This window comes from Berghia stephanieae, chromosome 15 (genome assembly GCF_034508935.2).
Source record: "Berghia stephanieae isolate SIO BIC M18660-M18661 chromosome 15, UCSD_Bste_1.3, whole genome shotgun sequence".
Classification (NCBI taxonomy): domain Eukaryota; kingdom Metazoa; phylum Mollusca; class Gastropoda; order Nudibranchia; family Aeolidiidae; genus Berghia; species Berghia stephanieae.
The window spans coordinates 26,637,867-26,662,556 of NC_088374.1; the positions used below are offsets into that span (position 1 = coordinate 26,637,867).

General features: G+C 38.5%; 1 protein-coding gene across 3 annotated transcripts in view; it reads left to right on the forward strand.

Moving 5' to 3' along the window:
• The window catches only part of LOC144960242 (synaptic vesicle glycoprotein 2C-like), an 84,398-nt gene that overhangs the window by 10,402 nt on the left and 49,306 nt on the right, over positions 1-24,690 (forward strand). For all 3 annotated transcript variants that reach the window (XM_078893258.1, XM_078893256.1, XM_078893259.1), the window contains exon 3: positions 2,513-2,611. In XM_078893258.1, coding sequence (XP_078749384.1) covers positions 2,513-2,611 — 99 coding nt within the window. The remainder of the gene's footprint in view (positions 1-2,512; positions 2,612-24,690) is intronic.

The window sequence follows — 24,690 nt, forward strand, 5'->3', positions numbered from 1 at the left end:
TTTGTAACAATAATCTAATAACACATATAATGCCAATGGACACATACATCTAAAACCAAACGCTACAATACAGGGCTCTGTGCAAGGTATTTCTCTTAAAATAAATGATGTTTCAATCTAAATTTAACAACAGCAACATTCACAGTTTAGTCCACAAGAGAGAATTGTATGATATCTAATAAAAACTAAAGCAAAAAAATAAAATAATATAAAAAAAAGACACACACACACAAACAAAAAACAGAACCCAAAGACAAAACTAAACATAGAATGTACTACTAAAGAAATCACAACTGAACGATGTCAACTTTTTCCATTAAACTATCAAGGGAGGTTATTCAATCATGAACACTACAATTGTCTATAATTACTGGGTTTTCTCCCTTGATTCTTAACCTGACGAGGACGAGAGACGCATGCGCACAACCAACATGACGTTCTCTCTCTAATAACTTTTCCGCCGGCGACGTCACAGACTATGGGTGTTTATATATTTCAGTGTGGACAAAATAGTGGTCAAAAACTATACATGCTCTGCGTTGAGGTAAAATACTCAAAACATCCGTTTTGGTGCGGGTATGTCGGTCTTGTGACATGACACTCGCTTTCGGATCGGAAGGTCCTGGGTTCGAGCCTCGCTCAGGACATAGTTAATTCCTTGGAAAAGGTTCTTAACTGACATTCTCTCACCATACTTAGGTGTAAAATGAGTACCTGGCCGTCAACAGAGTTGACTTTATCGGAAGAAATATATAATAATATTGCCTAACGGGCGACATCATGTCTCGTTCTACACGTTGAGTGTTGATGTTTGTCATGGGCCGACCCTTTGTAAAACGCTTTGAGCACTTTTAGTGGATATTGCGCTATACAAACGCTTAATTTAAAGTTCAAATCAACTTAAATCAGGTGGACTTTGAGTTAAAGGTGAAATGACATTTTGTGTATTGCTTGTGGTTGATTTGGTGGACAGCATACTGTCATTGGTCACCTGAAACTGGCAAAATGTAAGAAGTGCGAATAGAGACAATAGCAATATAATAGCAATTGCTTGCTGCCCTTTGGATAGGACGCTAGTCTATCGCAAAATGCTTTCTGCCAGATCAAACAAAGTCAGCTACCCAATCACTGCGGATGGACAAGGCGGGTCAGAGAAAAAATCTCTATCTCTGTTGTCCGTTTGTCTGTGATACAAGTACTCCATCAACTGTGGATATTGTGCTATTTAAAAGCTGACGCCTGGGTGGGGATCCTGACCTCCCATAGTGGGCAGGGAGGTACATACTGTGTCTTCTATCCCCCTATGTCTGGGTGGGGTTCCTGACCTCCCACAGTGGGCAGGGAGGTACATACTGTGTCTTCTATCCCCCTATATCTGGGTGGGATTCCTGACCTCCCACAGTGGGCAGGGAGGTACATACTGTGTCTTCTATCCCCCTATGTCTGGGTGGGGTTCCTGACCTCCCACAGTGGGCAGGGAGGTACATACTGTGTCTTCTATCCCCCTATGTCTGGGTGGGGTTCCTGACCTCCCACAGTGGGCAGGGAGGTACATACTGTGTCTTCTATCCCCCTATGTCTGGGTGGGGTTCCTGACCTCCCACAGTGGGCAGGGAGGTACATACTGTGTCTTCTATCCCCCTATGTCTGGGTGGGGTTCCTGACCTCCCACAGTGGGCAGGGAGGTACATACTGTGTCTTCTATTCCCCTATGTCTGGGTGGGGTTCCTGACCTCCCACAGTGGGCAGGGAGAGGTACTTACTGTGTCTTCTATCCCCCGTTCTCTTTTTTCCAACATGCTTTCTGTCTTTGTCTTGGAATGAGATTACTTGGTTTTGTCCTGGCCCTGGTCGGATACCCTGGCTGGGAGGGAAACAGTCAAATGTATAGTTAGTTTTGTGAGATGATATTTTTTTCCTTGTAAATCATCTCTCTGTAATGCATTGTATTGTTTTCTTTATGTTATATACATATATTTATATATGTAAAACATTTGAGTGTATTCCTCTTAGTGGGGACCTGTGCTCGTGTCTGGATGAGACTTTTAGTGATCTCAAACTAAGTACTTTGATAGTGTACTCTTGGAATCTACACCTGTTTCTTATTTGAACGAATTCCCCTTTGTCTTACCTCTTCTTGGGTGCTTTAATTGTAATTCTAGAACTTTTTACGATCCCATTTTCTTCCTTTTTACTGGCGCTGATATAACCTAAATGAATGTGTTGGAAGCGCCGTAAAACCCTTAAAAACAAACAACAAAAAATAGCAAACAAACTCATACGACAACTGCGCCTGGCCGTGTGAGGGACGCTATGCAGTCGACGCCATCCATCACTCCAACAATATCGCCTAACAGGCGTCATGTCCCGTCCTACATGTTAAATGTTGCTGTTGACCAGGGACACCTTGTAATGCGCTTTGAGCACATTTAGTGGATATTGCGCTATATAAAGCTCAATTTAAAAGAAATAATTTAAAGCTGAAGTTTTTTTTCGTTTGGTTTCTCCTCAGAGTCTGAATGGGACGATGACGACGATGTGATGGAGTCAAGCTTTGACGAGCGACAGAAACTTCTGGGCAAGCGGGACGGATACCTACAGAGGCGTGCTGGTCAGTTGTACTCATGTCTGTTGTTGTTTGTGTTGTTGTTGTTGTTGTTGTTGTTTGTGTTGTTGGTGGTGGTGATGGTAGTTTTGTTGTTGTTGTTGTTGATAGTGGTGTTGGTGGTGTTGTTGTTTGTGATGTTGTTGTTGTTGTTTGTGTTGTTGTTGTTGTTGTTTTTGGTGGTGTTGGTGGTTATTGTTGTTGTTTTTGGTGGTGTTGGTGGTTGTTGATGTTGTTGTTTTTGGTGGTGGTATTGTTGTTGTTGTTGTTGTTGTTTGTGGTGGTGGTATTTGTTGTTGTTGTTGTTGTTGTTGTTGTTGTTGTTGTTGTTGTTGTTGTTGTTGATGTTGTTGATGTTTTTGTTTTTGTTATTGTTGTTGCTGTTGTTATTATGTTGTTGTTCTTGTTGTTATTGGCGTTTTTGCCCCCCGCCTCCTCCTTCTCCTCCTCCTCCGCTCCACCCCCTTCTCATACTCTTAAAATTAGAGACACGCACACGCACAGTGTGTGTGTGTGTGTGTGTGTGTGTGCGTGTGTGTGTGTAAGAGAGAGAGAGAAAGAGAGAAAGAGAGAGAGAGAGAGAGAGAGAGAGAGAGAGAGAGAGAGAGAGAGAGAGAGAGAGAGAGAGAGAGAGAGAGAGAGGCGTGGAACCGATAGCTTGGTTTATATGTTGTAAGTTGAGTACCTGACCGTTAACAGTGTTGTCTCTGTTGGAAAAAAAAATGTAATATCACATGACTAATATCACCTTACTAGCGACATGTCCCGTTCTATATGTTACGTGTTGCTGTTGGTCAGGAACCTCTTGTAAAGCGCTTTGAGCACGATTAGTGGATATTGCGATATTACCATTTTTTTTCGACATAGACAACGCTAATAACACCTGAGTACGGTGAGAGAATGTCTTTTCCAAGGACTCATCTATGCGCAGAGCGAGGCTCGAACCCAAGACCGTCCGATCCGAAAGCGAGTGTCATACCACAAGACCGAATAGCGCTAACATGGGTCTTGTTAGCGAGGGTGTAAACTTCAGAGCAGCTCCATTTTAAACTCTGTGTGTGTGTGTGCGTGTGTGAGAGAGAAGAAGAAGAAGAAGAAGAAGAAGAAGAAGAAGAAGAAGAAGAAGAAAGAAGAAGAAGAAGAAGAAGAAGAAGAAGAAGAAGAAGAAGAAGAAGAAGAAGAAGAAGAAGAAGAAGAAGAAGAAGAAGAAGAAAAAAACAAACAAAAACAAAACAAACAAACAAACAACAACACACACACACACACACACACACACACACACACAAACCCAACAAAACAAACAAAAGCAAAAAACAAAAAAAAAACAAAAATAAATAAATAAAATGATAATAAAAACCCGACAAAACAAAAACACAGAAACTAAACAAACAAAAAACAAACATACCCCCCCCTCCCCCCAAAAAACAAAACAAAAAACAAAAACAAAAACAAATAAATGAAATAAGCAAAAAAACAAAACAAAAATAACACAACGACAAAAAAACAAAACAACAAAAAACCCCAAAAAACAAAAACAAAACAACAAATAACAAACAAACAAAACGCCATTTAAGTGGTTACAAACACCAAACCAGATCCTAACACCTGCCACCGCCACCACCGGACTTTGACTTTGTGATTGATAAACACAATAAATGCGGGTATTCTATCAATCCATTTCATCACAGGCCATCAGCCCCCATAAAGCTAGATAACTTGATAGATAGATAAATATATTTTAAAAAAAAATAATTAAATAATAATAAATATAAAAATACCTCACAAAATCATTGATGACAAAGCAGAACGATGAAATGAAGAAAAAAAAATAAATGGGAAAGCGACCAAAGCAAACGTCAACAAATGTATAAAATACAATTAATAAATAAGGATTTTGATTTTCATTTCTTTGAAAAAATCATTTTTGTTTGTTTATTGTGTTGTTTTCTTTCTTTTTTTTTGTTTTTTTTTTTAAGTTCTTTCTTTTTATTTAAAAAAATTTTTTTTTTCTTTCTTATTGTATAAATTGTGCGGCTATCTGGTCTAGTGCTATGGCACTCACCTTTGGATTGGAAGATCGTGGGTTCGACTCCCTTGCGGTGCATAGTTGAGTCCTTGGAAAAAAAAAGCTCTTTACTCACATTCTCTCACCTTACTCTGGTGTAAAAGAATACCTGGCCGTTAACAGCGTTGTCTCTGTCCGAATAAAAAAAAATTTGTAATATTGCCCAACAGGCGTCATGTCTCGTCCTACATGTTAAGTGTTGGTGTTGGCTGAGGACCCCTCTTGTAAAGCGCCTAGAGCACGTTTAGTGGAGATTGCTCTAAATAATAAGTTTGTTGTATATAATATAATATAATATAATATAATATAATATAATATAATATGATATAATATGATATGATATAATATAATAAAATAATATAATATAATATAATATAATATAATATAATAATATAATATAATATAATATAATATAATATAATATAATATAATATAATAATATAATATAATATAATTAATATAATATAATATAATATATATATATAATATCATATCATATCATATCATATAATATAATATAATATAATATGATATGATATGATGTGATATGATATAATAATATAATAATATAATATAATATAATATAATATAATATAATATAATATAATATAATATAATATAATATAATATAATATAATATAATATAATGTAATATAATATAATATATATAATATAATATAATATAATATAATATAATATGATATAATGTAATGAGTAATGTAATGTAATATAATATAATTCCTCTCTAATTTTCCCCAATCGCTGGAATGTAACCAAGCGTATTGACATATCCTGACATTTAAATATCACACACACGCACACTTACACACACACACACACACACACACACACACATACACCGGTTCAAATATACACGAATGCGTGCATGGTCAAACACACTCACTCATACATACGCACACACACACACACACGCACACACACACAGGCACACACACACACATACAGCCGTTCAAATATAAGCTTACACGAATGCGTACGTGGTCAAACACACTCACACACACACACACACACACACACACACACACACTCACATGAACGCACCTTGTGACAGTTGTTTTGTAGAGAGATTGATTGAGTTTTAAAAATCCGTTTTTCTGCTGGGTAAGCCCTGCCATTTTTGGGAAAATGCTGAAAATGATCGGTACGGAGAGAGTTAACATAAATTTCATTAGTTAACTTGAGCATTGACTTTGAAGGCCCAGGTTCACTCCTAAGACACGAAACTGGTTTGATACGACGGGCCGGCGGGTATAATGGTTTGTGTATTGATTTTTAAAACTTGTCTTTCTTTGTTTCCTTTTCTTTACTTTTTAAATGTTGCGAATTAATTAATACTTAATTTATAGGGAATGAGAATAGCGGAAGAGTAGCGTCCCTTGATTGGACGTCACCCATAGTCTGTGACGTCACCGGCGGAAAAGTTATTAAGAGAAAGAACGTCATGTTGGTTGTGCGCATGCGTCTCTCGTCCTCGGGTGACGTCACCGGCGGAAAAGTTATTAGAGAGAGAACGTCATGTTGGTTGTGCGCATGCGTCTCTCGTCCTCGGAGGCGAGGACGAGAGACGCATGCGCACAACCAACATGGGAGGCGAGGACGAGAGACGCATGCGCACAACCAACATGACGTTCTCTCTCTAATAACTTTTCCGCCGGTGACGTCACAGACTATGGGTGACGTCCAATCAAGGGACGCTACTCTTCCGCTAATCTCATTCCCTATAGGTAAATAGTTGATAGTTAGCCTGCAACCAGATGTGTACTTATATTATGCATACCTGCCAACCCTTCCACTTTTGGCGGAATCATTCCTATTTTTCACTCTTCCATTTTGTACTATTCCGCCATTGTCTCAAAAATTCCGATTTACAAAAAAATAATGATGATAATGGTAAGAAGAAAAAAAAAGAAGAGGAAAGAGGTGTGTGTGTGGGGTGTAAGTGTGTGTGTGTAAGTGTGTGTGTGTTGGGGGGAGGGGGGGGGGGGGTGTTAAAAAGGTGAAATTCCTAATTTCTTTTTTGGTCTCAAATTCCTATTTTCAGCCGTTCTATCAGATTCCACGTTTGGAATGTGAGGGGTCTGCAGGTCTGGTAATCCAAAAGAAAGTTATGCATGGGAGCATTGTTGTGATAGTAAAATTAAAAAAATTGAGCTTTATATAGCGCAATATCCACTAAATGTGCTCAAAGCGCTTTACATGGGGTCCCTGGTCAACAGCAACATTTAACATGTAGGACGGGACATGACGCCTGTTATTGCGATATTACAATTTTTCGGACAGAGACAACGCTGTTAACGGCCAGGTACTCATTTTACACCTGAGTACGGTGAGAGAATGTGAGTAAAGAGCCTTTTCCAAGGACTCAACTATGCGCCGAGCGCGAGGCTCGAACCCTGGACCTTCCGATCCGAAAGCGATTGTCATACAACTAGATCACATAGCCGCACAATAGTAAATCTAATCTGACAAACCAGCGCAAAAAATATTGTCCATTGCAACAATGTTAAACCAAGCCCAGAATTACGGTAGGATATCAGACCTGCAAATAAATACCATGTGCACCTTGACCGAACCGAACCCTATCTACCTGGGTGGGGATCCTGACCTCCCATAGTGGGCAGGGAGGTACTTATTGTGTCTTCTATCCCCCTATATCTGTTGTCCAACTTGCTTTCTGTCTTTGTCTTGGAATGAGATTACTTGGTTTTGTCCTGGTCCTGGCCGGATACCCTGGCTGAGAGGGAAACAGTCGAATGTATTGTTAGTTTTGGGGGATGGGATGTTTTTTCCCTTGTAAATCATCTCTCTGTTATGCACTGTATTATGTTTTGTTTACATATTATATTATATGATTTGTGAACATTTGAGTGTATCCCTCTTAGTAGGGACCAGTGCTTGTGTCTGGATGAGACTTTTAGGTGATCTCAAACTAAGTACATTGATAGTGTGCTCTTGGAATCTACATTTGATCCCTTTTTGTTCCCAGTTCACCTTTGTCTGCTTTATATTGGATGCTTTAATTGTAATTCTAGAACTTTTTACTATCCCATTTTCTTCCTTTTTACTGGCGCTGCTATGACCTTAATGTGTTGCAAGCACCGTAAAACACTTTAAAAAAAACAAAAAAAAAAAAAACAAACAAACGAACCCTATCTACGACATGGATGAAGTTGAAAGTTGCACCCGTGAGTGTTGTGGCCGCCATGTTTTATTATATGGAGAAAGCGTGCCGCGGTTGCTGTTAGATGTGTCTGTCTGTCTGTCTGTCTGTCTGTCTTGTAATTAATAATAATAATAATAATAATAATAATAATAATAATAATAATAATAATAATAATAATAATAATAATAATAATATATAATAATAATAATAAAAAAATAATAATAACAAAAAAAAAAAAAAAAAATAATAATAATAATAAATAATAATAATAATAATAATAATAATAATAATAATAATAATAATAATAATAATAATAATAATAATAATAATAATAATAATAATAATAATAATAATAATAATAATAATATATCTTATTCATCAGTTATTCATTTATTAGTTTTTATCAGTTTTGTTTGATGGTGGTACCCTCTTTCTGGTGGTGGAAGACCTCGAATTGGTGGGCGGGGGGGGGGGGGGGGGTAATATGTATTACACTGTAATTTATTGTGGCTGTATGTATGATGTTGTGTTTGGGAGTGTTGCTGCGTGAGTGTAAATTAAATGCGTGTGTGTGTGTGTGTGTGTGTGTGTGTGGCGTTGGATCGAGGCCTTCGTGAACTCTTATAGTATGACGTAGGCCACGGTTTGATTGTGTGTGTGTGTGTGTGTGTGTGTGTGTGTGTGTGTGTGTGTGTGTGTTTGATCGAGGTCTTCGTGAACTCTAATAGTATAACGTAGGCCACGGTTTGATTGTGTGTGTGTGTGTGTGTGTGTGTGTGTGTGTGTGTGTGTGTGTGTGTTGTCCGTCTGTGTAAATAAAAAGGCATGGCATTTAGTACTCAATTTAGTATCGTGGATGGATTGATGGATGGATGGGTGGATGGTTGAGTAAATAGATGGATGGATGGATGGATGGATGAGTAAATAGATGGATGGGTGGGTGGATGGATGGATAGATGGATGGATGAATAAATGGATGGATGGATGGATGAGTGGAATGTTTGATGAATGGATTGGTGGATGGATGAGTGGATGGATTGATGGGTGGATAGATGGATGGATGGATGAGTAAATAGATGGATGAATGGATGAGTGGAATGTTTGATGAATGGATTGTTAGATGGATGGATGGATTAATGGATGGATTGTTGGATGCTAAATGAATGGATGGATGGATTAGTAAATAGATGGATAGATGGATGCGTGGAATGTGTGTTGAATGGATTGTTGGATGGTTAATGAATGAATGGATGAGTGAGTAGATAGATGGATCGATAGATTGGTGGATGGGTGGGTGGATGATTGGGTTGTTGGATGAATGGATGGCTGGGCACAAAGGTGGATGAATGGGTAGGTGGACAAATACATTAATGAATCATGAGGTGGATAGCTATGTAAACAGATGAAGACAGATCTGCCATTAGAATATTTAATAGGTGTAAACCGATTTGTGTGTGTGTGTGTGTGTGTGTGGGGGGGGGGGGGGGGGCAAAATTGGCCAAATTCAAATCTTTTTAATTGCTTGCCTTAATAGGACAGAGCAGTCATGACGTTTTACCTTTTATTTTAGGGTTCCAAGCTCATTGGAAGTGTGTATGTAACCATCTTTTGGGGATCTATGATCAATAGGTTTCATATTGAATCATGAGGCATCGTCATGATTATGCGCTATAGTAATGCTATTTATTAAGATGGCATGACTATTTTAATAGCAGGATGTACAGGCAGATTCTTTGGATTACGGGAGGTGAAAGAGTGTGGATGGATGGTCTTTATTGACGACCAGCATATAACTAGACAAGGAAATAAAATGCCCGTCACACCGAAACCAGAAGATCTTTCCTGCTACACCTGCTCCATGTTTCTGTCTGTCTCTCTTCCTTTTGATGTCCAAGTTAGTGCTTGTACCACACGAGGGAGGCTGTTGACCGGCATTCCTAACCCATGCCCTATCGTCCATTTCCGTCTCTTAACTTACTTGTTGACTTATGCCCCTTGGCTCCTGGCGAAGCATAGGGCCTCAACAGCACTCTTCTATCTTCTTCTGTCCTTGGCACAGACCTTTGCCTCACTCCAGGTAATATTGGAGACGCACAAATCTTGATGAAGGCTTCTCCTCCTCCAAGTCTGTTTTGGACGACCCCGTTTCCTCTCGCCCTCTGGGTTCCATTCGAGGGCCTGCTTGGTTACACTATAGGGCTCTTTCCGCAGGGTATGGGCAACCCATCTCCACTTTCTGTGTCTGACCTGGACATCCATTCGTTCTTGGTTTGTTCTTGTCCAGAAGTCAGCATTTGGCACTTTGTCAAACAATTTCAACCTGAGGATATGTCGAAGACAGCGATTGACATAAGTTTGTATCTTGGCTGATGTGGTCAAGGTTGTTGGCCAAGTCTCTGACCCATAGAGCAGGACTGCTTTTACATTAGTGTTAAATATTTTAAGATTGGTGTTTGTGGATATGCTGGGAGCTTTCCATATTGGTCTCAATATTGCAAAGGCCCCGAGGGTTCCAGTCCAATACTTTCTTTGTTATAGTGGAATCATTCTTTCTAAGCGTGTGTCCAATCCACCTCCATCGTCTTCTTCCTCGTTTTTCCTCTCCCACTGGTTTCTGCTGTGTTCTTTTGATTCTGGCAATGATGTCTTCATCAGTTCCACCCGTCTGACTGATTTTGCTGGCAAGATATGTAAGTTCCCCGACATTTTCTATCGAGGTTCACCATTTTACTTCAAGAAAAGATCTTAACTCTATTCCTGATCTCCTCATTTGACCTTTTTTTTTCTTCATTGGCCTTCTTACTTTTAAAAGACGCATCAAAATCTTTATGGAGAAATGTAACCAATTTCCTCTCACTCTCACCTTCGGTTGTCGTTTTCCATATACCAGCTCCATCTTCTTCTAGTCAGCTGATCCTGCGTAGGACGTTGCTTCCCGAACTTTCTTGCACACATTACGGTTTTCCGCCAGTCTACTTGCTTGAGTTGTTGTCATTCCCAGCCATTCACACATATCTTGTTCCCAGCTTCTTGCTCTCTTGCCGTCTACCCTTGTCTGCAGAATGTGCTTTTCTAATGATTCGTGGCGAGTCGTGTGGCCAAAATAGTTTAGTTTCAATTTCTTTACAGTTTGAAGAAGAATTGGTGATTTTATTCCGATCCTTCTCAGGACTTCTTTGTTTGTTTGTTTTTCAGTCCATGATATTCTGAGTATTTTTCTGTAGCATGCCATTTCAAAAGCTGTGATCTTTGTGCTCTCTGCTTTGTTGATAGTCCACGCTTCGTAATACAAAATGATTGAGAGCGCATGTATTTTGAATTACTTAATTAAATTTTAGCCTTCGCCGTTCCCGACTGTTCCAAACTTTGAACAAATTATTGTTAATTGCCGCCCAGACCTTTTCAATCCGTTTTTTAAACGCCCTTATCAGATCATTTCGGCCATCTTAAAACAAAGGGCCGTATATAGATAGTTCGAAGATGACGTCACTCAGGTCTTTGTTATTGTTTTTTGCCATCCACGTTTATGAGTAATGCCCACTGAGCTGTATTAATCTGACTATAAACGTTAATGGATACGCATAGTTTTGTGTGTTGGTCCGTTCTACTCCCGGATGGCAATGTTATGAGCTTCTTAGCCAAGCGCATACTATCTATAGGAATCCCCCCCCCCCCTCCAACAAAAAAAAATGATAGGAGAGCCAACAAATTGTTTGTTCCTATACCTTTTAATCTATCAAATCGCATGTCTTATCTTTGTATTCAGACATTTATTTATTGACTTTTTAAAAATTCATGCAACCGAGAGGCAGCGTGGCTCAGCGGTACCGTCGTTGCTTCGTACCCGAAGGTTTACCGAGTTCCATCATCCGCCTACTCTGCGCTGTGTGGCCTTGAGCAAGTCGCCTCGCCCTATCTCAATTTACGGCGCTGCACTGCGGCTGATGCATGGGTTATTCCAGTCTTCCCTTGGAATAGACCCTTTTCAATTTTGCCCCCCTTCCCCCCCCCCCCCCCCCCCCCCCCCCCCCAAATTTTTGAAACTCTCTCCAATCACATGTGAGATGCTCGGATTCGTTGACAACTTTCAAATCTCGCTTAAAGTTTTATCTTTTTACGTCATAAGTTGCAATACTATTATTAACACGTAAAACCTGAAAACATTAACTTTGATACTACGCCTATAATTTGATTCAGAAAAAAAATAATTAATAAATAGGCATGGGGTAAAAGTAACCCGGGTAAACTACGGATATAGTCGGTGTTAGGGTTGAGTGAGTTAATAATGTCGCTGAGAGATTAGATAGGGTTGAGTGAGTTAATAATGTCGCTGAGAGATTAGATAGGGTTGGTCATGTAATAAATTCTGTTGATTTATCCCACTAGTCCTATCATCACATATTTAATTATGGATCCTTGCTATGTGCGATGACTACTCGTGCAAAACGTTTGATGGAGGCGATTGTCCACGCGGCATTAATATCAATGTGATATACATCATTAATCATTACACTAGATACAGCCGTGCTCTGGAAAAAATACGTATCTCAAACTTTGGTCATAAAATTCAAATTGATATCTCTCGATTTAAATGACCCTCATCTTGACAAAAAAAACAACAAAACAAACAAACCCCCCCCCCCCCCCAAAAAAAACAATACAAAAAAAACAACAACAAAAAAAAAAGACCAAAAAAAAAAAAAACAACAACAAACCCCCAAAAAAACAAACTCCCAAGAACTGACAACAAAAAAAAAAAAACAACAACAAAACAACAAAAGAACAAAAAACAAAACAAAACAAAAAACAACAACAACAAATAAACAAAACAAAACAACCAGCTCTCAAGCTTGGGACTTTAAGGAAAAACATCGCGAAGTAAGGAGTGGTGAGGCGTGGGGGATGACGTCGACTGCATAGCTTCTCTCTCTCACGGCTAGGCGGAGTTGTCGTATCAGTAAGGTCTGTGGGTTGGAGTCTCCATCTCCGTGACATTTTTATTCTCCATTACCTTCTGTCACTTTTCTACTCACTTCATTTTCTGAAGTATTTTGATGAAGTCCCAGGTTTGAGAGTTTTTGATAAGATAAGGTTTAATTTTAATCGATCAGATTAATCTTTTTGGAGGTCGAGTTTTCTGGTTAAACTTTTAGATACGCGCTTTACCAGAATGTGATAGAATGCATACGGTATTTATTTAATGGCTTCGCTTTACCAGAATATGACAGACTAACTAATATACGGTATTTATTTAATGGCTTCGCTTTATTAGAATATGACAGACTAATATACGGTATTTATTTAATGGCTTCGCTTTACCAGAATATGACAGACTAACTAATATACGGTATTTATTTACTGGCTTGTCTTTACTAGAATATGAAAGACTAACTAATATACGGTATTTATTTAATGGCTTCGCTTTACCAGAATATGAAAGACTAACTAATATACGGTATTTATTTAATGGCTTCCCTTTACTAGAATATTACAGACTAACTAATATACAGTATTTATTTAATTGCTTCGCTTTACTAGAATATGACAGACTAACTAATATACGGTATTTATTTAATGGCTTCACTTTACCAGAATATGACAGACTAACTAATATACGGTATTTATTTAATGGCTTCGCTTTACTAGAATATGACAGACTAACTGATATACGGTATTTATTTAATGGCTTCGCTTTACCAGAATATGACAGACTAACTAATATACGGTATTTATTTAATGACTTCACCTTACTAGAATATGACAGACTAACTAATATACGGTATTTATTTAATGGCTTCACTTTACCAGAATATGACAGACTAACTAATATACGGTATTTATTTAATGGCTTCATTTTACCAGAATATGACAGACTAACTAATATACGGTATTTATTTAATGGCTTCGCTTTACTAGAATATGACAGACTAACTAATATACGGTATTTATTTAATGGCTTCGCTTTACTAGAATATGACAGACTAACTAATATACGGTATTTATTTAATGGCTTCATTTTACCAGAATATGACAGACTAACTAATATACGGTATTTATTTAATGGCTTCGGTTAACTAGAATATGACAGACTAACTAATATACGGTATTTATTTAATGGCTTCGCTTTACTAGAATATGACAGACTAACTAATATACGGTATTTATTTAATGGCTTCATTTTACCAGAATATGACAGACTAACTAATATACGGTATTTATTTAATGGCTTCACTTTACCAGAATATGACAGACTAACTAATATACTATATTTATTTAATGGCTTCGCTTTACTAGAATATGACAGACTAACTAATATACGGTATTTATTTAATGGCTTCACTTTACCAGAATATGACAGACTAACTAGTATACGGTATTTATTTAATGGCTTCATTTTACCAGAATATGACAGACTAACTAATATACGGTATTTATTTAATGGCTTCGCTTTACCAGAATATGACAGACTAACTAATATTGTCACAAAGTGCGCACGTAAACCGTATGCTTATGTAGCGCAGTTTGCAACCTTGTTTATGTGTGCTATATTCAAGCTACGACATCGATCAATAACCAAACACAATACGTTGATAAAGGTTTTGAAGCTAAATGAAGATATATTTTATTACAATATAACAAAGATATTATGAGATATAAAGATGAAATGATAGATATAATAAGTATGAAATCAAATGGATGGATGACAAATTGATGGAGATGGTGTGATGATGAATATGATATGAAAGCGATATGAAAATATATAATTAAATCAATTAATTATCAATACTTTACCAAACCGCTACCACATCAGACAATCTCACAGATAGGTTGCAACCATCACAGTCATACAGGCAACTAATAATTAACTAACTAACTAAACACAATCCAGACGTGTAGAAGAAAGCCAAAAGAGTGTCCTTGATATTCAACAAAAACTGTAAGGTTGTTCTAATATTGTTAATTTGTCTCTTCTTGAAATTGTTCTGATTTCACAGTATTCATAAACAGATCAATTGTTTCTCAATGTTCTGATATTAAAATAAGCAAATGGTTCTTCACAGGTAACTTATAAAACAGGCAAATGTTCAGTTTCTATTAGGGTCAAGCTATGAGTGTATAGCCTAAAGTTGGCTTGTTAAAGCCCAGCCTCCAACGGCTCATTCACTTTAAAGAAAGAAAATGATTTGTTATCACATGATAATCATACGAATATAACTCTATCTATATTCGAACTCATTCAATATGTTTACTTTAAATGAGTAAATATTATTTTACTTTAACAAATCAATTTATTAATGTTGATTAATATTGCTTTACTTTGTAGATATGAAATAATATTGCTTTATAGCAAGAAAAGCTTATTTTCTTTACAACAAGAATATATTATACAATTAATTTAATTATCTGATTGATTAATTGAGACTCAAAATTTAAAGTGATATTATGATATTAATATCAAAACACAATCATAATTGTAATCACAACATATTATTCAAAATCTCACCAGAGCCGAACAGATTATAGAAATCACAAATTAAGTCTACACAAGACTTTAATCAAACTCTACACAAGAGTTATAACACAACTTGATTCAGCTCAAACTTTGAGCACCGCAAAGTCTACACAAGACTTAAATCACACTCTACACAAGAGTTAACACAAAACGTGTTTCAGCTCGAACTTTGAGCACTACAAAGTCTACACAAGACTTTAATCTAACTCTACACAAGAGTTAAACAAATGAGCCTAAAAGACTCCGCTGTGGTTATCGCTTAGAGACTATGAGCCTAAAAGACTCCGCTGAGTGGTCTGAAGAAACTGCTCAAAACTCTGGCATTTATAGGCAAAAATCAAGCAAACGAAGCAAAATTCTACCCACACAACCGGATGTTAGTCATATCCGTAAACATCTGAAATTCCTTAAAACTCCCCCAGATTCCATAATCATGGACAACAACAACCCATCCTGATACCGGACATCCTCATATCAAGGATAAATAAATTCGTCAGCCCCATAGTTACGAGATATCAATCAAGCCATACCATAACAAAGTCACTCCCGTAGAATACAGGGATCCTACTTTGCTTATAAGTTTACGGAGAAAACAAGATTGATGCCTTTCTCACAATAACACCCACACTACGTAGTTTAATTGAAACTTCCGGGCCATAGGTGCATGATCTGATACGACCTGTATCAACAAAAGAAGGTTGTTCCAGAGGGATTACAATAACAACAACAACTAATACTACGACGACGTACATCCTGTCGTAAACTGACGCCTACACGGAAGCGTTTCGTTACATATCTCCCCCCTAAGACTAAATTTGGTACAACATTTAGTTAGATCATCGAAATGCCTCAAGATCACATCGATCTCGATAAATAATCTGGACCATGATTATCCTTCCCTTTTACGGAACGTAGGACAAATCGGTATTGATTAAGCAAGAGAGACCACCTCATCAGTCTCCCATTCTCTGATTTCGCCCTGTTCAGATACAGAAGTGGGGCATGATCAGTTTCAATTATAAATTCTTTACCAATGAAATACACATTTAGTGTTTTCACAGCCCAAACTACGGCCAGACATTCCTTCTCAACAACAGAGTACCTCTGCTCCCGCGGTAACAATTTCCTGCTTAAATAGGTAACTGGATATTTGACTCCATCATGCTCCTGAGATAGCACAGCACCTAATCCTGTGTCGCTGGCGTCCGTAGATAAAATAAACGGCTTATCATAATCTGGAAGGCGCAACACGGGATCCGATGTAAGCATATTTTTCAGCGTTTGGAAGGCTCTCTTCTGTGGTTCGCCCCAAATCACTCTGTTGGGCATGCCTTTCTTTGTCGCGTCTGTCAGGGGAGCTGCCACTGCTGAGAAGTTTGGCACATAACGTCGGTAGAATGATGCCAGCCCAAGAAAACTTCTCATTTGTTTCTTGTTCGAGGGTAAGTTTGCCTCTTGGATCGATTTGACCTTGTCCATGGTTGGCCTTAAATTCCCTCCACCAATAGAATGGCCTAAAAACTCCACCTCCGGGAAACCAAGCAGGCACTTTGACGGTTTCGCCGTCAAGCCGCAATCACGCAACCTTTGAAGAACTGTCCTTAACGTTTTTAAATGTTCATCCCATGTTGCAGTGTGAATGAGAATATCGTCGATGTAGTTTTTCACGTTGGGAAGTCCACCAACGACTTTTCTCATCATCCGCGAGAACGCGGAGGGCGCCCCTTGAAGTCCGAAGGGCATTACAGTAAACTGCATCAGTCCTAACTCTGTTGCAAATGCCGTTTTCTCCTTGGTCCTGTCTGACAATGGAATTTGCCAGAATCCACGGGATAAATCAATCTTTGAGACAAAGTGACATGATGTCCCAATTTCTTGAAACAGATCATCAAGTCTAGGCATTGGTTCCGCATCGAACACCGTAATGTTGTTAAGGGATCTGAAGTCCACACAATAACGAATGGTTCCGTCCTTCTTCTTGACAACGACAGATGGCGAACAATACGGACTATCCGATGGCTCGATTATCCCGGCGCGAAGCATGGCCTTCACTTCTTCTTTTAATGTGGTTTTTAATGCTTGAGGCACGGGATATGGTTTCTTTCTGACTGGACAATCCGACGTCAAACGGATGTCGTAGATGTAATTATTCGTGCGTCCTGGCACATCGGTCAATACGTCATCAAAATCCTGGAGCATGCCCTGCAATTGACCTATCTGCTGAGGACTCATTCCTTCATGCAGGATGACATCGTCTTTGGTCTCAGTCTGTTTCAGAGCAGGCAATTCCATCCGAGGAAGAACCTTTTCTCCATCACCATCGTTATCTTCGATAACCGCTGCCACGGCACATTGAAGAACACCGACTTCATTCTCCTTCTCCACGTCTCTCACGTAGTACCTTTTCAGCAAATTGACGTGGTATGTCCTTCTGGTGTTGTCTATATTAATGACGTAATTATTCGGACCCGTGACATCTTTCACTTCAAAAGGACCCTGCCACTTCAATTCCAGTTTGTTATGTTTCGTGGGCAGTAAGAGCAATACTTTATCTCCCTTTTCAAATGACCTTACTTTGGCCTTTTTGTCAAAATGTGCCTTGTAACGCGAGGATGAATACTGCAGGTTATCGTGTGCTGCCTTCACAGTATTCTCTATCTTTTCCCTTAAATCGACTACGTATTGATACGTCGTTTTCACATCCGGGTCTTCTATGTCTTCGGTCCATAGTTCCCGTAATATTTTCATCGGTCCTCTCACAGGCCTTCCAAATAAGAGCTCAAACGGAGAGAAACCAAGAGATTCCTGAGGAGCCTCCCTGTATGAAAATAATGCAGCATTGATGTATCTGTCCCAGTCTGAGGGTCGCTCTGCAGCCAACCTCTTGAGCATTCCTTTTAAAGTTCCATTAAATCTCTCTACAAGCCCATTGGCTTGTGGTTGATAAGGACTAGTAGTGATTTGTTTTACGGAGAGCAGTCTGCATACTTCCTTCATCAGGTCTGATGTGAATTGCGTCCCCCTGTCGCTTAGCATCTCCTTAGGTATTCCCGTGCGGCTAAAGATGTCAACCAATCCTTCTGCTACTCTTTCTGTTTCCATACTCTTCAGAGCAATGGCCTCTGGATACCTCGTACAGTAATCCACCACAGTGAGTATATATCGGTTTCCTCTATCTGATGCCGGCATGATGGGGCCAATTAGATCCACTGCTACCCGACTGAAGGGTTCATCGATGAGCGGAACTTTAGTAAGAGGGACCTTAGGGGTGATTCCTCTCGGAGCTGACCTTTGACACTGGTCGCAAGACTGACAAAATCTCATGACATCCTCCCAAATATTTGGCCAGTAAAAATTACTCAGTATTCGATCTGTCGTTTTCTTTGCCGCGAGATGTCCAGAGAGTACACTTTCATGGGCCAACCGCATGACTGAATTACGCAGGCATTTTGGTACGACAACTTGCTTTACCAAATCCCCGTGCTCAACCCTTGGAGATTGAAAATAGCGGATCAGCAAACCTCTGTCATAGGCATACCAACTGGTATTACTCTTGCCTGTGTTTCTTACCTCTCCTCTGGTAGCAGCATCCCTCGCAGCTTTTAGTGTGATGTCATGCTTTTGTTTCTCCTTTAGTTCGTCGACGCTTACACCTGTCTCTATAGATGGAGCTGTGACCAAGTCTTTGATCTTGCGTTCACGTTGCCCTCGTGTTTGTACGGCGCTCAGTTCATCTCCATGACCCAATTCCTGCTCGTCAGTAATTGTTTTTACATGCATTCCTGGGCATTTGGCCCCTTCAATATTCCCAAGTATAACGTCATGCAATGGGGATTCTAACTCGACGACTGACAATCTCCCGGTAAAATAGGGGCATTCCAAATAAGCTTCACCGTGTGGTGCGGAAATAGCCTCTCCGTTAGCCAAGTAGATCAGGACCTTTTTATTCCAGTCATCCTTACTCTTGTTTATCAGTCCTTTTCTGACGATGACACAACTACTGCCGCTATCACGTAACACATTCACCTTTTTCCCATTCAACCATCCGACGGCCACCGGCATTACAGGTGCGACTGGCACATGTCCTGAGCACGCTGCAGAAATCATTGGCATCTCACATCCGCACTTTAATTCCACCTTGTCATGTCTCAAACATTTCTGTGGTTCATGATCTTCTGTGATCGCGGAGACTTGTTCTATACCGGTAGGTGCCTTCCTGTCTTCGTGCCTCTTCTTCTCACGGCAATCTTTTATTAAGTGTCCTTTTCGCCGACAGTAATAACAAAAGGGACTCTCGACCACAGCAGCAGCTTGCTTCTTTTGTCGACAATCTCGTGCCATATGTCCTGGCCGTTTACAGTTGTGGCAAACCATTTGGCTAGCGAAGCGGGTAGTGTCCTTCATTACGTTGTTTCGACTACTTTCATTGACGTTCTTTGATTTTTCTTGAGCCACTCCACTTTTGGAAAATGTTCCTGCGACACCGTGCGCTTCAATGTACTTTTCTCCTAAATCTATTACTTCCCTTGCTGTCTTCGGTTGTCTTTCTTTTATGAAAATCGTCAAATCCCGACCGCAGACACTGACAAGCTGTTCCTTCAATATCATATCCAGAATGTCAGCAACTGAGTCCTTCCTTTTCCCCGACAACTCAATCCATTTTTCCATATAACTCTCCAATCTAGTCGCAAACTGGCTAAAACGCTCCCCTTGTTCCGGTCTACTCTTCCTAAATTTTTCATTGAATCCATCATCCGTTAGATTATAACGTCTCAATAAAGCCGCTTTTACTACCCCATAATCGATGGCATCTTCATCACTCAGTCGAGTGTAGACGTCCAGTGCTTTCCCTTTGAGAAGTGCAGACAACTGGATTGCCCAATCCCTGCATTCCCAGCCGTTGACTTTAGCGTATCTCTCGAAACGGAGCAGATAGCTGTCCATATGATCCTTGTTTTCGTCAAAACATGGAAGTCGAGGACTCTTAACAGTAGGAGCATGAGTAAATGATCGAATGTCACTTGTCATACTGTCGTTGTTGGAGGAAGCCTGACACTCCGACTTTAACCTAAGCAGTTCAAGCTCTTTCTCCATCAGAGCTTCTTGTCTTTGAGCTCGTGCTCTGCTTATCTCCTCCTCTTCTTTGGCACGTTCTCTCTCCTTCTCTTTTCTCTCTTCATCTTCTTGTAACTGGGCTGTCACCCAAGCACGGAGATCTTCACCCCTTAACTCCAATTTTTCTCCAAGTTTAATTAATCTTTCCACATCCATCTCTAGGACAATTAATCAAACCAATTCAAATTCAAATAAACAAACTTCAATATGTTTATCAACACTGTTGCCGTAATTGTTACTTTCACGTAGAATAAAGTGGTACTACAAGTAACCTTATAACGATACGCGTCAATATAAATCCCTACACGGAATCAAAACAGGCAACTAATACCGATCCCTACATGGAACCCAACATTGATCTATATAGACTCAGATAATACATAGAATCAAACTACTGATTTATTACAGGTCCTCACACGGAACCAACCAAATCTTCACCCAGATTCAATTACAGAATCAACAAAATATCTTCACCCAGATTCTTACACAGAATCAATACCTTGACTTACTATATGTGCATAGAGAGTCAAAACAAATGATTTAATACAGATCCTCACACGGGACCAACACAATCTTCACCCAGATTCCTACACGGAATCAAATTACCCCAACAACCACCTTCGTTCCTTACAAAAGGGAGAGGGGGGACAATGGAGGCTTCACAGCGCGAGTACCGCTTTCGCGCTAAGTCAGTGATCCGTATCACTATGACAGATGACTGACAACGTATAACCGAACAAGTGAAAATTACCAGAATAACTTGTATTACACCTTGCGTATAATGACAGTCTTATAACCATTAAATGGATACCAATTTGCTTTAAGCTCAAAGATAGTATCTATCTCAAGTTTGAAACAACTCCCTAACCTGTCTCAACAATTGTTTGGTCGCGATGTCTCTTGAATGCACAACAATAAGAATCCCACTTCTGACACCAAATTATGTCACAAAGTGCGCACGTAAACCGTATGCTTATGTAGCGCAGTTTGCAACCTTGTTTATGTGTGCTATATTCAAGCTACGACATCGATCAATAACCAAACACAATACGTTGATAAAGGTTTTGAAGCTAAATGAAGATATATTTTATTACAATATAACAAAGATATTATGAAATATAAAGATGAAATGATAGATGTAATAAGTATGAAATCAAATGGATGGATGACAAATTGATGGAGATGGTGTGATGATGAATATGATATGAAAGCGATATGAAAATATATAATTAAATCAATTAATTATCAATACTTTACCAAACCGCTACCACATCAGACAATCTCACAGATAGGTTGCAACCATCACAGTCATACAGGCAACTAATAATTAACTAACTAACTAAACACAATCCAGTCGTGTAGAAGAAAGCCAAAAGAGTGTCCTTGATATTCAACAAAAACTGTAAGGTTGTTCTAATATTGTTAATTTGTCTCTTCTTGAAATTGTTCTGATTTCACAGTATTCATAAACAGATCAATTGTTTCTCAATGTTCTGATATTAAAATAAGCAAATGGTTCTTCACAGGTAACTTATAAAACAGGCAAATGTTCAGTTTCTATTAGGGTCAAGCTATGAGTGTATAGCCTAAAGTTGGCTTGTTAAAGCCCAGCCTCCAACGGCTCATTCACTTTAAAGAAAGAAAATGATTTTGTTATCACATGATAATCATACGAATATAACTCTATCTATATTCGAACTCATTCAATATGTTTACTTTAAATGAGTAAATATTATTTTACTTTAACAAATCAATTTATTAATGTTGATTAATATTGCTTTACTTTGTAGATATGAAATAATATTGCTTTATAGCAAGAAAAGCTTATTTTCTTTACAACAAGAATATATTATACAATTAATTTAATTATCTGATTAATTAATTGAGACTCAAAATTTAAAGTGATATTATGATATTAATATCAAAACACAATCATAATTGTAATCACAACATATTATTCAAAATCTCACCAGAGCCGAACAGATTATAGAAATCACAAATTAAGTCTACACAAGACTTTAATCAAACTCTACACAAGAGTTATAACACAACTTGATTCAGCTCAAACTTTGAGCACCGCAAAGTCTACACAAGACTTAAATCACACTCTACACAAGAGTTAACACAAAACGTGTTTCAGCTCGAACTTTGAGCACTACAAAGTCTACACAAGACTTTAATCTAACTCTACACAAGAGTTAAACAAATGAGCCTAAAAGACTCCGCTGTGGTTATCGCTTAGAGACTATGAGCCTAAAAGACTCCGCTGAGTGGTCTGAAGAAACTGCTCAAAACTCTGGCATTTATAGGCAAAAATCAAGCAAACGAAGCAAAATTCTACCCACACAACCGGATGTTAGTCATATCCGTAAACATCTGAAATTCCTTAAAACTCCCCCAGATTCCATAATCATGGACAACAACAACCCATCCTGATACCGGACATCCTCATATCAAGGATAAATAAATTCGTCAGCCCCATAGTTACGAGATATCAATCAAGCCATACCATAACAAAGTCACTCCCGTAGAATACAGGGATCCTACTTTGCTTATAAGTTTACGGAGAAAACAAGATTGATGCCTTTCTCACAATAACACCCACACTACGTAGTTTAATTGAAACTTCCGGGCCATAGGTGCATGATCTGATACGACCTGTATCAACAAAAGAAGGGTTGTTCCAGAGGGATTACAATAACAACAACAACTAATACTACGACGACGTACATCCTGTCGTAAACTGACGCCTACACGGAAGCGTTTCGTTACAAATATACAATATTTATTTAATGGCTTCGCTTTACTAGAATATGACAGACTAACTAATATACGGTATTTATTTAATGGCTTTGCTTTACTAGAATATGACAGACTAACTAATATACGGTATTTATTTAATGGCTTCATTTTACCAGAATATGACAGACTAACTAATATACGGTATTTATTTAATGGCTTCGCTTTACCAGAATATATGACAGACTAACTAATATACGGTATTTATTTAATGGCTTCGCTTTACCAGAATATGACAGACTAACTAATATATGGTATTTATTTAATGGCTTCGCTTTACCAGAATATGACAGACTAACTAATATACAGTATTTATTTAATGGCTTCACTTTACCAGAATATATGACAGACTAACTAATATACGGTATTTATTTAATGGCTTCGCTTTACCAGAATATGACAGACTAACTAATATACGGTATTTATTTAATGGCTTCGCTTTACCAGAATATGACAGACTAACTAATATACGGTATTTATTTAATGGCTTCACTTTACCAGAATATGACAGACTAACTAATATACGGTATTTATTTAATGGCTTCGCTTTACTAGAATATGACAGACTAACTGATATACGGTATTTATTTATTAATGGCCCCACCGAATCTATGTGGTATTGTGATATGACACTCGTTTTCGGATCGTCGGCAGGTTCTATAGGTTCGAGTCTCGCTCGGCGCATAGTTGAGCCCTTGAAAAAAAGACTCTTTACTCACCTTCTCTCACCGTACTCGGGTATAAAATTAGTACCTGGCTGTTAACAGCGTTTTCTCTGTCAAAAAAAATATAAATTGGCAACATTCACTAAATGTGCTTAAAGCGCTTTACAAGGGGTTCATTTGCCAACAGCAACATGTAACATTTAGGACGGGACATGACAAATAAAATGGTAGGCGATATTAGAATTTTTCGGACAAAGACAACGCTGTTAATGGCCAGGTACTCAGTTTACACCTGAGTACGGTGAGAGAATGTGAGTAAAGAGTCTTTCCCAAGAACTCAACTATGCGCCGAGCGAGGCTCGAACCCAGGACCTTCCGATCCGAAAGCGAGTGTCATTCCACTGGACCACGTAGCCGACGCTTACGAATAGTTTTGCTCATAGAATACGCCTTAAATCGAATTTTAATTTTAAATTCATTTTATTCCAGTCTTTGACCTTAAGTTCAGACTGACAATTTCCACTGTATAACTGAACTTTTTTCTTTTTTCTGTTTTTTATTTTATATTTTTGTCTTTCGTTAGAATAAATTACTGATATTAGTGAGTAATATTGGTCGTAAGTATGTGTGTGTCTGTGTGTGTCTGTGTTTGTGTGTGTGTGTGTTGGTGTATGAATGTAAATGAATCTGTGTGTGAGTTTGTGTGCGTGTGTACGTGTTTGTGTATTCATATTATCTATTATG